The 15754-nt window shown below is 42.1% G+C and overlaps 1 protein-coding gene across 3 annotated transcripts in view; it reads right to left on the bottom strand.

The window, feature by feature from the left end:
* scai (suppressor of cancer cell invasion) overlaps positions 1 to 15754 on the bottom strand; it is a 115400-nt gene that overhangs the window by 33573 nt on the left and 66073 nt on the right. For all 3 annotated transcript variants that reach the window (XM_053617567.1, XM_053617568.1, XM_053617569.1), the window contains exon 9: positions 5696 to 5848. In XM_053617567.1, coding sequence (XP_053473542.1) covers positions 5696 to 5848 — 153 coding nt within the window. The remainder of the gene's footprint in view (positions 1 to 5695; positions 5849 to 15754) is intronic.

The raw sequence follows: 15754 nt of genomic DNA, 5'->3' as shown, positions 1-15754 counted from the left end.
AGACAGCAGCTTAATAAAGTTGAGGAATATGTAAAAGACGTTAGACATTGGATGCTTATTAACTTCCTCTTACTTAATTCTGATAAGACAGAAGTACTTGTACTAGAACCACGTGTAGCTAGAAGTAAGCTTTCTGGTCACATAGTAACTCTGGATGGACTTTCCGTTTCATCATGTGCAGCAGTAAAAGACCTTGGAGTGATTATTGACTCCAGTCTATCATTTGATGCTCATGTAGATAATATTACTAGGATAGCCTTCTTTCATCTCAGAAATATTTCTAAGATAAGAAATATATTGTCACTACATGATGCAGAAATTTTAGTTCATGCTTTTGTCACCTCTAGACTAGAGTATTGTAATGCCATACTGTCTGGATGTTCCAGTAGGTGCATAAAAAAACTCCAGTTAGTCCAGAATGCAACTGCTAGAGTCCTAACTAGAATCAGAAGATACGACCACATCACCCCGATCTTATCAACACTGCATTGGCTCCCAGTGAAATCACGCATTAATTATAAAATACTATTATTAATTTAAAAAGCATTAAATGGTCTCGCGCCACAGTATCTAAATGAACTTTTGGTTTTCTATGATCTGCCATGTCTTAGATCAAAAGGTGCAGGCTATTTGACGGTACCTCGAATAGCGAAGGCTACAGCAGGGGGAAGAGATTTCTCTTATAAAGCCACACAGTTATGGAATAGCCTTCCAGTTAGTGTTCGGGACTCAGACACAGTCTCAGTTTTTAAGTCTAGGCTTAAAAAGTATTTGTTTACTCAAGCCTATCATGAGTAGACTTCTGTTACGCAAAGCACAGTCTTAACAATCTCTTCTCTCCCTCTCTCCTTCTGTCGAGCCACACATGATTTTAAGGAGATACTAGAGATCCTGATCCTTTCTGCTCTCCAGACCTGCCTGATCCGTTCGGATGCCCTACATCTGGATGGAGCTCTCATCTACTCCAATTCCAGATGGACACACGCACTGTGGTTGCTGGGACTACGGTTGCTTCTAAGGCCATACAGACTCCAATGAACTTTCCTTTACTTTTACACTATCCGTTGTTACCCAGTGAGGATGGGTTCCCTTCTGAGTCTGGTTCCTCTCAAGGTTTCTTCCTCTTAACATCTTAGGGAGTTTGACCTTGCCACCGTCGCCACCGGCTTGCTCAATTGGGATAAATTCGCACATTTAAAATCTGTATACCGACCAGGTTTATATGTTTCTGTAAAGATGCTTTGAGACAATGCCCATTGTAAAAAGCGCAATACAAATAAAATTGAATTGAAGAAGTGACAGTATGTTTGCTTTTTTCACTTGGACAGATGACAGAAGACGGAGGAGCCCTGTATCCAGAGAAGTGTTTGGGCTCCGATGCTCCGCGGCAACATCTTCTTAGGAGGATATCAGCACATAAATGTAAGTTAAACTAGTGTCCCTAGACAGCAGATGATACAGATTAATTTAATTCATGAGTCATTTGTTCTCTGATACAACGGTGAGACTGGATTGCTAGCAAGCTGACATTATGTACATCTGTTCATAACAGTAGCTTGTGTAGTCAAAAAGCATATAGCTCAGAATTAGCAGCTAATAAAAGGCAAAAAATCTTGTACCTGAAAAAAGTAGTAGTTTCCTATTTATACTTCTACTTGCATTCCAAAAATACTTGGAAATGCCCTTAGGTATCCAAACGTAAAGTATGGCGAGTTAGTGCAGTTAATGGACAGTTTCTATTAAGGAAACCTGAGTTACTTGCTTACAAATCAAACTGGAAGTCTCACACAAAAAGAGGAAGAGCACACTTGTGGAAGCGGGGGCATGCTCGAGTGCCAGTTTGCGAATGAAGGGCGGAGCCAGAGATAGTGAGTTTTAAGGATTGCACACCTGCAGGAAATTAGACTAATGATTGTTCTGCGTTGCAGTGAGCTGTGGCGAGGATAAAAAGAGACATACAAGTGCCTCGAGACAGAGAAGCCAACCAGCACAGAGCTGTAAAGTGGCTGAAAAGTAAAAGATAAAGAATAAAGACCCTTCTGAGTTGTTCCAAGCCTGCCTCCAGCTTCCATATTCCCTGTCAGACCGAAGTGTTACACTGGTGCCAAAACCCTGGATAAACTGAGGAAGAGATTCTGTCATGGAGTTCTAACCCAGGGCCTGGTCCAGCAGGCACGTATTCCAGCCCCGGCCGTAGCGGCCAAGATGGGACCGCAGGACGACCTGCTCCGCAGAGGTGTGGAGACTGTTGCTGCTCCTGACCGGAGAAACCCAAATCGTGGCCCTGCAGCTGCTGGTCATCAACATGCTGGAATACCCAGCCTTGAAATGGGTAATTTTGCAAGAGGTCAGCCGCACACCTGAAGAGCACTGTCAATGCTTCCTCTAGCTGACTCTCTGTGAGCTTGGCTGCCCATTCATGTTCATCCAGAAGCTCAGGGACACCTGGCGAAGATGGTTGCTGGCAGAAAGATGCAGCGCTGCAGGAGTGATTGACCTCATGGTAGTGGAGCAGTTCATTGCCTGACTACTGGAGGGGATGGTTGAGTGGGTCCAGTGCCACAGACCAGCGTCTGTGGACGAAGTGGTCCAGCTTGCAGAGGATCACCTGACGGTATATCCGGGGGCAGATGAATCCCCCTTCTCTCTCTCCGTCTTGCTCTCATCCTTCCCCTCCTCCTCCTTTCTCCATCCCAGCATCACAGAAACGGGTACAACCCCCACTGAAACCAGTTCCCTGCACCCATCCCCTCCCATTCCTCTCAGTCTGTTTCCTCAGACTCAGTAAACTTAGGGCTGCAGTTGCGGAAGTAAAGTCTGGGCTGGCATTGGTGGGAGCCCTGGCACATCACTGCCCTCTTGGCAGGGATTCCCCTCTCCATTTCCCCTTGGAGCAGTTGTGCGACTAGACCCTAAGATACGCCTTCAACCAAATGAGAGTACTGATGATCAGCAAATTAAAAATCCTAATGTTGCGCTCTCCCACCCCTATTTTTCAACTAATAAGGATAGGTTATATTGAGTGACTCAGAACACTCAAACACAGGAAGAAATGACCCAACTGTTGGTCCTGAAAAGCCACCAGGAACTGTTTTTCCAGGTGGCTCACCATAATCAGATGGTGGGGCACTTAGTACAGGACAAAACATTAAACCGACTCATGGCCCGCTTCTATTGGCCGAGCATTTGCGGCGATGTTTGCAGGTGGTGTGTGGCATGTCGTGAATGTCAGCTGGTGAATCCACTGGGTACCCCAAAATTAATGGCCCTCTGTGAACTGTAAGAAATTGGCTGAATGAACACACAGAAAAGCCAAATGAAAACCAGCACTAACATCAAAACAGAAGAAAACAAAGTTACAGTGGGCTAAAAAGAAGCAATCATGGAGTGTGGATGATTGGATGAAAGTGATATTCAGTGCTGAATCACAAATCTGCATCGGCCATGGAGATGATGCTGGAACCATTGTCTGGTGCTGTTCTAATGAAACATATAAAGATGACTGCCTGAAGAAAACAATCAAGTTCCCCCACTCATTAAGACATAGGGTTGCATGTCATGTAGAGGACCAGGCGAGACCTCAACAATCAATGCACATTGAAATTTTGGACACTTTTCTCATTCCATTGATAGAAAATAGGTTTAATGATTAAGTCATTTTTCAGGATGATAATGCATCTTACCACAGTGCAAAAAAAGTGTTAAAGCTTTTCTTCAGGAAAGGCATATCAACTCAATGACATGACCAGCAAACTGTCCGGATCTCAATGCGATTGAAACTTTATTGTGGAAATGTAAAAAATTTGGTCCATAACAAAGCTCCATCCTGCAAAGCTAATCTGTCAACCGCTATTCGAGAATACTGGAACCAGCTTGATGGAAAATATTGTTTTTATGAGTGAAGTCCATGCCTCAAAGAATTCAGGCTGTCATAAAAGTCAGAGGAGGAGCAACAAAGTATTAATAGACTTTTTTTTGTTCATGATTCCATAATTTTTTCTTCAACACTGAGTGATTCAATAGTTTTTTTCCTGTACTTGATCTGGAAAAAAATATGCCATTACTTAAAACAATCGAATTTAATTTGTTTGAGATATGTTTCACGAAGCCAAAATGTCCAGCTAAAATTTGTTTTGTGTCATATCTGTGATTTGTTTATTTGCTACGAAGTAAAAAAGCTTGGTGAGCATCTTCTAAGAGTGGCGATTCCATAATTTTTTGCCAAGGGTTGTAGTGGAATATGTTACACGACACCCAGAAGCAATGCCTCTCTGCAACATCTCTGCACGTAATGTTGAGGGGGTACTCTTCCATATTATCTCCCGAGTCAGGATCCTGAAAGGGATCTTGACTGATCAGGGCATGTCTTTTTGGCATGTCACAAACACTTCACAAGCTTTATGAATTGCTGGGGATTAAACTGATTTACACCAGTATTTACCATCTGCAGTTGGATGGGCTGACCTTACATGACCTTAAGTCACATAACACAGGAGAATTTGTGTCAGGTGCAAGAACGTCAAGCCCCGCTGTGTAACAGGGGTACTCGGCTACATGAGTTTGCACCAGGAGGTAAAGAGCTTGTTTTGGTACCCACATCAAGCTCCAAATTACTTGCCAATTGGCAAGAACCCTTTTAGGTCATACAGCGGATCAGGGACATCGACTATGAGGTAAGGCGAACGGATAGAGGTGGGGTTTTTCATTTTTGTTTCACCAATTCGTGACCCTTCCTTTTGAGTTGTTCGGGCCTTGGGTTATGTGTGATTGGACAGGTGGAAGTATGTTATCTGGGTTTCAACTTGGGTCATGGGCAGGTGCGTCCCCAAATTGATAAGACAGGATGGCTTGCCCAAGACCCAAGACCAAAAAAGAGGTGAGACAGTTTCTGGGGCTGGCTGGCTATTATCCAAGTTTTGTGCCTAATTTTTCGATCGTCAAAAGCCCGCTGACTGATCTCACTAAAAAGGGAGCGCCAGATCCTGTCCAGTGGATGGAGTTTCACTCAGGTAAAACCTGCACTCCGTGGTGGACCATTCTTACGTTCTCCTGACTTCTCTCTCCCTTGTTTTACAGACAGACGAATCAGACATTGTGTTGGGGGCCATGATGTCCCAGGTAGAGGAGAGGGAGGAGCACCACGTGCTGTACATCAGCCACAAGCTCTCCATGTGAGAGTCTAAGTACAACATGATAAAAAAGGAGTGTCTCTACATCAAATGGGTGGTCCTCACCCTCCAGGCGTGGGTATATGTGGAAGTGGGGGCGTGCTCAAGCACCAGTTTGTGAATGGAGGGTGGGGCCAGAGAAGGTGATTGGTAATGAATGCACACCTGGGGGAATTCTGTGAATGAATGTTCTGTGTTGCAGTGAGTGGAGGCGAAGATAAAAAAGAAGAGAGATGAGTGCCTCGGGAGAGAGAGTGCAACCAGCTTGGAGCTGTGTGTGCATGGGTGTGGATGAATAAAAAGTTGAAAATTGAAATGATTATAAAGCGCCTCCCTCCGACTTCATAATTTCTGCAAGAACATGGGGACAGTGTTACACCCACATATGGGTGTGATGGTCAGGTGTCCACATACGTTTGGCCATACAGTAAATACTGTAACCACTAAAACAATTGGAAATCTTCCACGGATTGCTTCAACACCTTTTAATGCACAGAATGTTACAGATTTCAGTCCATACAGTGTACCTGACTGTTGGAATTGCCGACAATGAGGGCATCGGCCAATGTCAGCTGACCAACCACCATCCCGGGCTCGAGCTGGGGCACAGCCCCTTCCTGCATTCGATTGGACTTGACCACCAATGCATTGTCGTCATTCAGGATCCTAACTGGATCTGCCTAAAGAACCATGCAAATACTCATTAGCCAAAAAGACAAACAAAATAATCCATGGAATTTATAAAGATTTATAACAATACATCATTAAAATGTTCCAAATAACAGACACAGATATTTTTCAATCTGAATATCACACTGTGGAGGTGGGGGCATGTACAAGCGGCAGTTTGTTATCACACATACCAACTGCAGACTTAGTAAATTCTTATATATTTACCCTAAACTCGGCAAACAGTTAAAATTTCCATTTACAGTCATGGGAAAAAGAAAGTATACCCTCCTTCAATTTTATGTTTTTATTTACCAGGGTCTATAGAGTCACTTGAGGAGAAGAATGGCCGCTTAAGTGTGGAGCGCGCATTGTATCAAATATATATTTGAAATACTGCTAACGTCAAATTTAATAAAGGAGTATCCTTAACATAATCCTAAATGAGTAAAATGTTGAAACAGGTGAAAAATCCAGTGTTAGGGGACATTAAAAGACACCTGAGATCACAGGGTCAAGAGCTGTCTCAAGATGGTGAGAGTGCCACTCAGCAGACAGATTTGGAGACAGATACAGCACAGGATATAGCAAATATATACAATGCATCCGGAAAGTATTCACAGCGCTTCATTTTTCCACATTTTGTTATGTTACAGCCTTATTCCAAAATGGATTAAATTCATTATTTTCCTCAAAATTCTACAAACAATACCCCATAATGACAACGTGAAAGAAGTTTGTTTGAAATCTTTGCAAATTTATTAAAAATAAAAAACAAAAAAGCACATGTACATAAGTATTCACAGCCTTTGCTCAATACTTTGTTGAAGCACCTTTGGCACCAATTACAGCCTCAAGTCTTCTTGACTATGATGCTACAAGCTTGGCACACCTATTTTTGGGCAGTTTCTCCCATTCTTCTTTGCAGGACCTCTCAAGCTCCATCAGGTTGGATAGGGAGCATCGGTGCACAGCCATTTTCAGATCTCTACAGAGATGTTCAATCAGGTTCAAGTCTGGGCTCTGGCTGGGCCACTCAAGGACATTCACAGAGTTGTCCTGTAGCCACTCCTGTTATCTTGGCTGTGTGCTTAGGGTCATTGTCCTGTTGGAAGATGAACCTTCGCTCCAGTCTGAGGTCCAGAGAGCTCTGGAGCAGGTTTTCATCAAGGATGTCTCTGTACACTGCTACATTCATCTTTCCCTTGATCCTGACTAGTCTCCCAGTTCCTGCCGCTGAAAAACATCCCCACAACGTGATGCTTCCACCACCATGCTCCACTGTAGGGATGGTATTGGCTAGGTGATAACTGGTGCCTGGTGTCCTCCAGACATGACGCTTGCCATTCAGGCTATGAGACCAGAGAATTTTGTTTCTCATGGTCTGAGAGTCCTTCAGGTGCCTTTTGGCAAACTCCAGGTGGACTGTCATGTGCCTTGTACTGAGGAGTGGCTTCCGTCTGGCCACTCTACCATACAGGCCTGATTGGTGGAGTGCTGCAGAGATGGTTGTTCTTCTGGAAGGTTCTCCTCTCTCCACAGAGACACGCTGGAGCTCTGTCAGAGTGACCATCGGGTTTTTGGTCACCTCCCTGACTAAGACCCTTCTCCCCCGATCGCTCAGTTTGGCCGGGTGGCCAGCTCTAGGAAGAATCCTGGTGGTTCCAAACTTCTTCCATTTACAGATGATGGAGTCCACTGTGCTCATTGGGACCTTCAATGCTGCAGAAATGTTTCTGTACCCTTTCCCAGATCTGTGCCTTGATACAATTCTGTCTCTGAGGTCTACAGACAATTCCTTGGCCTTCATGACTTGGTTTGTGCTCTGACATGCATTTTAACTGTGGGAACTTATATAGACAGGTGTGTGCCTTTCCAAATCATGTCCAATCAACTGAATTTACCACAGGTGGACTCCAATCAAGTTGTAGAAACATCTGAAGGATGATCAGTGGAAACAGGATGCACCTGAGCTCAATTTTGAGTGTCATGGCAAAGGCTGTGAATACTTATGTACATGTGTTTTTTTTTTTTATATTTAATAAATTTGCAAAGCTTTCAAACAAACTTCTTTCACATTTTCATTATGGGGTATTATTTGTAGAATTTTGAGTAAAATAATGAATTGAATCCATTTCTAACAAGGCTGTAACATAAAATGTGGAAAAAGTGAAGTGCTGTGAATAATTTCCGGATGCACTGTATGTATCATGCTGAAGAAAATTTCTGATGATTTGGATGGCCTTGAAGAGATTCGCTGTACTACTGCATCAGTAGAGACAAAATTGTCCTCTTTGATCACTAGAATGGACGATATGGAAAAGCATGTGGAATTCCTTGAGCTATTAGGGAGGGAAATGCAAGCAGATACCTCAGTGGGCAAGAGTGAGGTTGATCAGCTAAGAGATAAACTGGAGGATCTATAGAATCGAAGTCCACAGTACACTCTCCTGTTTATCAGCATCCCCGAAGGGAGAGAAGGTGGGAATGTATTGAAGTTCATGGGCGAGCTGCCAACAACACTAGTGGAAACGTCACGCCGGATGTTGGAGATGTTGGAGTGGCGTTGGATGTTGAAGCGGGAGTATAGAATTATTGGCCCATGAAATAACCCCATGGACAGACCCAGACCAATTCTGGTGAGATTTTTGAGATCAGGGAATTCTGACTTTGTGCTGAGAGCGGCATGAGAAAAGGGGGATTTGAGCTAGCAGATTCTCATCAAGAATCTCCCGGTAAAGGGCTCCATTCATCGTTCCTTCAATTATATGAAGTCTGCCAATACCATGCGATGAAAAACAGCCCCACACCATGATGCTTCCACCTCCAAACTTCACTGTTAGTATACTGTCTTTAGGGTGATGTGCAGTGCCATTTCTTCTCCAAACATGGTGTCTAGTATGATAGCCAGAAAGTTAAATTTTTAACTCATCTGACAACACTACACTCTCCCAGTATTTCATAGGCTTGTCCAAATGAGTTGTAGCAAACTTTAAATGAGCTTCGACATGCCTTTTCTTTAGTAATGAAGTCTTCTGGGGTGACCGTGCATAGAGGCCATGGCGATGGAGTGCATCGCCTATTGTTTTCTCTGTGACGATGGTACCTGCTGCCTCCGAGTGTTTCTGGAGCTCTTTCAGAGTGGTCCTTGGTTCTTGGGCTACTATTCTGATTATTCTTCTGATTCCCTGCTCAGAAATCTTTCGAGGAGCTCCTGGGCATGGCTGGTTGATGATGGAGTGATGTTGCTTCCACTTGCAGATAATGGCCCCAATGGTGCTTACTGGAAGATTCAGAAGTTTTTTAATACGGCTGTATCCGTTTCCATCAATATGTTTTGCAACAATTAGGTTGCAAAGGTCTTGGGAGAGCTCTTTGCATTTACCCATGATGAGATGTTTCTTGTGTGACACCTTGGTAATGAAAAGCCTTTTATAGACCATCAATTTACTGCCCCAGCTGATATTAATTTGCACAGATAGGCGGTATAATTACTTTCCAACTACTTACAGATTTCAGGTGGTTCCTTGCCTTACCTTTCCTTGGAGAACTGCTTTTTCTTTACGTGTTCAATACTTTTTTCCTGTGTCATTCCAATTTATTACACATAACTTTATTTATGGACTTTAATGTTGTGAATTCTTTATACTTGCGGATTTCTTGAGTTAATACTGATGTCTGGTGAAAATTTAATGTGAATAACTTCATTGGAAATATATTTACTAAAAGAAAGTTGACACGTTCAAGACTTATTTCCCTCACTGAATTAGATGAGGGACGGTTGTGAGGGGCGGCTGTGGCTCAGTTGGTAGAGTGGGTTGTCCACTAATCGTAGGGATGATGGTTCGATTCCCGGCCCGCATCACTCCACATGCCGAAGTGTCCTTGGGCAAGACACTGAACCCCAAGTTGCTCCCGATGGCAGGTTAGCGCTTTGCATGGCAGCTCTGCTACCATTGGTGTGTGAGTGTGTGTGTGAATGGGTGAATGAGTCACAGTGTAAAGTGCTTTGGATAAAAGTGCTATATAAGTGCGCCATTTATTATTTATTTAGAAGACTAGTCAATATTACGAGGTCAGTGGCTGATGATAATTCTACGATAGCTGTGGTCTTGCTGGATATGGAAAAAACATTTGACTGTGAGGAGTGGGTTATCTGTTTAATATCGTAGAAATCTTTATGTATATATGTATATAATATTTCAGTCTTTATGTATTGGACGTGCCTACTCTACACACAGCCCAAGGCCGCAGTTAGTACAAACAGAACTATATTGCATTATTTTCCTCTGGCAAAGGGGACGTGGCAAGGATTGCCACTATCGCCGCTGTTTTTTTCTGTTTAGCCTTAGAACCCCTGGCCGCAGCCATTATAGCAGGGGTGTCCAATTTTATCTGCAAAGGGCCGGTGTGGGTGTATGTTTTCATTCAAATCAAACAGGAGCCACACCTGATTCCTCCTGTTCAGTGGATCTTGGCTTTCAATAGACTTGGGTGTGGTTTCTGCTCGGTTGGAATGAAAACATTGCATTAGAGCAAGTAGGGATTTCCATGGGATACAAGCTGGGGGGACAGCACACAAATTGATGCTTTATGCAGTTGTTTATTTCTGAGCCCCAGAAATCAGTGCCTCGTCTATTACAAATTATTAATGTGTTTTCGAAATTCTCTCCTTTTAACAGCCTACTGCTCAACATCCCTTTTTCTACCTGCCCCATTTCAGTGGTCTAATCAGGGGATACACTATCTTGGAATTCATTTCCCTCCAAAGCTAACTGATTTAGTAAAGGTCAACTATGAGCCATTATTAAAAAAAATCTCGAATGATGTAGGGAGGTGGTCATCACATCTCTTTGGGAAAGGTTTATGTGATTAAAATGAATTGCCTTTCAATAATTAGTTACCTGCTACAGGCCATTCCAATGGACATCCCACTGACCAATTTAAGCAATCTCTCAGATTAACGAGAACTTTTCTATGGAATGGTAAATGACCATGTCATGTCTGCAACACCAGTTGGTATGGAAGATCTCTGGTATATTTAAATGTAACCCCTAGCTGAATGAGGCCTTGAATATCTGGATGAATTCTAAATTGCAGATCGGAAAATCAGCCTTCTTATGGGTAGAATGGAAAGAATTGGCAGAGAATGGTATTCTTATGGGTAGAATGGAAAGAATGGGTAGAAGTGTATTTACAAATTACGGGATATTTTTGAGAATAACATATTGAAATCCTTTAGCCAGTTGAGGCAAACGTTCAGACTTAATGCAATGCAATTTTGGAGATATTTACAATTACGACATCTATTAAAGGTAATATATTGCCCAGATAGTCAAGTTCCACAAAAGGTGAATGTCATGTCTACGGTATTAACAGCATATGGGAAAAAGCATGAGGCTTCAGTAAACTATAGGATGTTAATGGACAAGATGACAGATAATTTCCGGTCTGCTCTTAGAGCCGTAAGGATTTGAATATAACAATCAGTGAGGAAGTCTGGTTGAAAATATGCCGAAAAGTGATGTCAATAAATCTTGGAGTACATCTCATTCAATATACAATTCTACAGTGTTTCTATTGGACCCCAGGCAGGCTACATATATTGGGTTTATAGATTTCTGCTAACTGGTAATATGGGGTTGAGGAGGGTGGTTTAACACATGCTCTATGGTTCTGTTCTAAAGTGCAAGATTTTTGAATTAGGGTTCTTGAGTATATCCAAGAGATTATAAGATGTGATCTGGAATATTGCCCCAGCCTCTCTTTTCTAGGGGATCCATCTCTGTTATGGCCCTATATGGAAATGAAAGAATGTATACAAGTGAGTATTATGATAGGAAGGCAAATTATTATGAGGTGTTGGTGGATAGCAGGTGCTCCTGTAGTTCAAGAATGGATCACGGAACTGGGGAAGGTGGTGGCATATGAGAGAATGTCCTACAGATTAAATGGAAGAACGGATGCATATATGAAGAAGTGGGGCAGATACTTGCCTTATATTGAGAATGTACAAATATGAGTTGGGTGAGAAACAAATAACACAAGGAGTAAATGTGTTTGAATTAGAAGAATCCAGATTTTTGTTTTTTCTTTAATTTTATGTACAGTATCTCACAAAACTGAGTACACCCCTCACATTTTTGTAAATATTTGATTATATCTTTTAATGTGACAACACTGAAGAAATGACACTTTGCTACAATGTAAAGTAGTGAGTGTACAACTTGTGTAACAGTTTAAATTTGCTGTCCCCTCAAAATAACTCAGCACACAGCCATTAATGTCTAAACCGCTGGCAACAAAAGTGAGTACAACCCTAAGTGCATATGTCCAAATTGGGCAGAATTAGCCATTTTCCCTCCCCGGTGTCATGTGACTTGTTAGTGTTACAAGGTCTCAGGTATGAATGGGGAGCAGGTGTGTTAAATTTGTTGTCATCGCTCTCACATGCCCTCATACTGGTCACTGGAAGTTCAACATGGCACCTCATGGCAAAGAACTCTCTGAGGATCTGAAAAAAAGAATGGCTGCTCTAAATAAAGATCGCCTAGGCTATAAGAAGATTGCCAAGACCCTGACACTGAGCTGCAGCACGGTGGCCAAGACCATGCAGCGGTTTAACAGGACAGGTTCCACTCAGAACAGGCCTCACCATGGTCGACCAAAGAAGTTGAGTGCACATGCTCAGCGTCATATCCAGAGGTTGTCTTTGGGAAATAGACATATGAGTGCTGCCAGAATTGCTGCAGAGGTTGAAGGGGTGGGGGGTCAGCCTGTCAGTGTTCAGACCATACGCCGCACACTGCATCAAATTGGTCTGCATGGCTGTCATCCCAGAAGGAAGCCTCTTCTAAAGATGATGCACAAGAAAGTCCGCAAACAGTTTGCTGAAGACAAGCAGACTAAAGACATGGATTACTGGAACCATGTCCTGTGGTCTGATGAGACCAAGATAAACTTATTTGGTTCAGATGGTGTCAAGCGTGTGTGGCGGCAACCAGGTGAGGAGTACAAAGACAAGTGTGCCTTGCCTATAGTCAAGCATGGTGGTGGGAGTGTCATGTTGTGGGGCTGCATGAGTGCTGCCGGTACTGGGGAGCTACAGTTCATTGAGGGAACCATGAATGCCAACATGTACTGTGACATACTGAAACAGAGCATTATCCCCTCCCTTCGGAGACTGGGCCACAGGGCAGTATTCCAGCATGTTAACGACCCCAAACACACCTCCAAGATGACCACTGCCTTGCTAAACAAACTGAGGGTGAAGGTGATGGACTGGCCAAGCATGTCTCCAGACCTAAACCCTATTGAGCATCTATGGGGCATCCTCAAACGGAACATAGCACAAGGTCTCTAACATCCACCAGCTCCATGATGTCATCATGGAGGAGTGGAAGAGGACTCCAGTGGCAACCTGTGAAGCTCTGGTGAACTCCATGCCCAAGAGGGTTAAGGCAGTGCTGCAAAAGAATGCTGACCACACAAAATACTGACACTTTGGGCCCAATTTGTACATTTTCACTAAGGAGTGTACTCACTTTTGTTGCCAGTGGTTTAGCCATTAATGGCTGTATGCTGAATTATTTTATGGGGAGAGCAAATTTACACTGTTATACAAGCTGTACACTCACTACTTTCCATTGTAGCAAAGTGTCATTTCTTCAGTGTTGTCATATTAAAAGATATAATCAAATATTTACAAAAATGTGAGGAGTGTACTCACTTTTGTGAGATATTGTACATATCCCTTTCTCTTATTTGAGTTATGTAAGCAATCAATGTACCAATGTCTGACATTCTCTAATTAATTTTTTGCTTTTGGTGTATACACATTTGTATTCTTTCATTTTGCAGAAAATAAAAATTATGAATCATAAAAAAATTATCAGGGTCTAAATAACAATTGTGTGGTCCTCACCAATTTCTATAAACAAACAAATAACCTTAGGTGAAAACAAAACACAATGATGTTTGTTCATCATGTACAGCGCCTTGTTTGGCGAAAACCAAACACAGCAAATCACCACAAACACCTTAGAGGCCAGATATGCCAGAGCCATATTTCCATGCAGTTCTCTCCTGGTTTCCTACTGAAGCTAAGCAGGGTTGAGCCTGGCTAGTAACTGGATGGGAGAAGTACTGGGGAAAACTAAAGTTGCTGCTGGAACTGGTATTAGTGAGGCCAGCAGGGAGTCCTCACACTGTGGTCTGTGTGGGGCCTAATGCCCCAGTATAGTAACGGGGACACTATTCTGTGGAAACAGCACCATGATGAGACATTAAACCGAGGTCCTGACTCTCTGTGGTCATTAAAAATCCCAGGACACTTATCGTAAAAGAGTAGGGATATACCCCGGTGTCCTGGCAAAATTCCCCATTGGCCCTTCTCTATCATGACCCCTTAATAATCCCCATCTCCGAATTGGCTACATCACTCTCTCCTCTACACTAACAGCTGGTGTGTGATGGGCGTTCTGGCGCACTATGGCTGCCGTCGCATCATCCAGGTAGATGCTATACACTATTGGTGGTTAATGAGATTAGCTCTCCATACTATGTAAAGCTCTTTGAGTTTCTAGAAAAAAAGGGCTATATAAATATAAGGAATTATTATTATTATTATTATTATTATTATTATTATTATAATACCAAAAGTCAAGGATGGTACACCAGCAAATCAACATCTGAATGGCTAAAGAAGAAAAAAAAAAATCAAGTTGCTGGAATGGCCAAGTCAAAGTCTGGACCAAAACCCCAGTGACTGCGGCGGGATCTTAAGAGACCTGTGCAAAACAAATGCCCATCAATGAACTGAAGCAATGCTGTAAAGAATAGTAGGCCAAAATTCATCTAAAACGATGCGAAAGCCAGATAGAGAGAAAACATGCTTACTTCAAGTTATTGTTGCTAAAGGTAGTTCTACATGTTACTGAATTAAACAGTGTACTTATTTTTCCCTACTTGGTTTCTGAACGTTGGTTTACTTGTAAAAAAAAAATAAAATAAATAATAATAAAAAAATTTTGGGAAAAAAAACTTCATATTGAAATCTATTTTTTTGTTGTTGTTGTCACCTAAGGTTATTTTTTGTTTATAGAAGTTGGTGAGGACCACACAATTGTTATTTGGACCCTTAATAAAAACATAGAATTTAATGAGGGTGTACTTTCTTTTTCCCATGACTGTATGTATGCTGCATAGCATGTTATATGCATACCAGGGGGATTGTTCAGTGTTAATGTTACCATAACCAGCAGCTTGTGAGTAATCTTAATTATCTCAGTAGTTCTAAATAGCCCAATTATGTCTAATAATTTAGTAGATACACTCACCGACCATTTTATTAGGAACACCTGTAAATTCATGCATTTCTCTAATCAGCCAATCATGTGGCAGCAGCGCAATGTAAACATCATGCAGATACAGGCCAAGAGCTTCAGGTAATGTTCACATCAAACATCATAATAAAGAAAAAGTATTATCTCTGTGAGTATCTTTGATTGTAGCATGGATGTTAGTACCTGATGGGCTGGTTTGACTATTTCAAAAACTACTAATGTCCTACGAGTTTCCACACACACAACAGTCTCTAAAGTTTACAAAGAATGGTGCAAAAACAAAAAACAGAGTGAGCAACAGTTCTGTGTTCCACAAAACACATAAGTGAACAACAGAAGTGAACACAGAGTGAACAACAGAACAACAGTTCTGTAAATGCCTTGTTGATAAGAGAGGTCAGAGGAAAATGGCCACCTGCCAGGAAGGATATAGAAACTTGTCTAATCACTCAGATAATCACTCTTTACAACCATGTTGAACAGAAAATACTATTACACTAAGAACCCATTCAAAGCATTTATCTGTTCATATAATCATGTTATTTAGAGGCTTTATCTAGAGCATACATTCAT

The sequence above is a fragment of the Ictalurus furcatus genome, chromosome 28, assembly GCF_023375685.1.
Source record: "Ictalurus furcatus strain D&B chromosome 28, Billie_1.0, whole genome shotgun sequence".
Classification (NCBI taxonomy): domain Eukaryota; kingdom Metazoa; phylum Chordata; class Actinopteri; order Siluriformes; family Ictaluridae; genus Ictalurus; species Ictalurus furcatus.
This window is presented reverse-complemented; position numbering and strand designations above follow the sequence as displayed.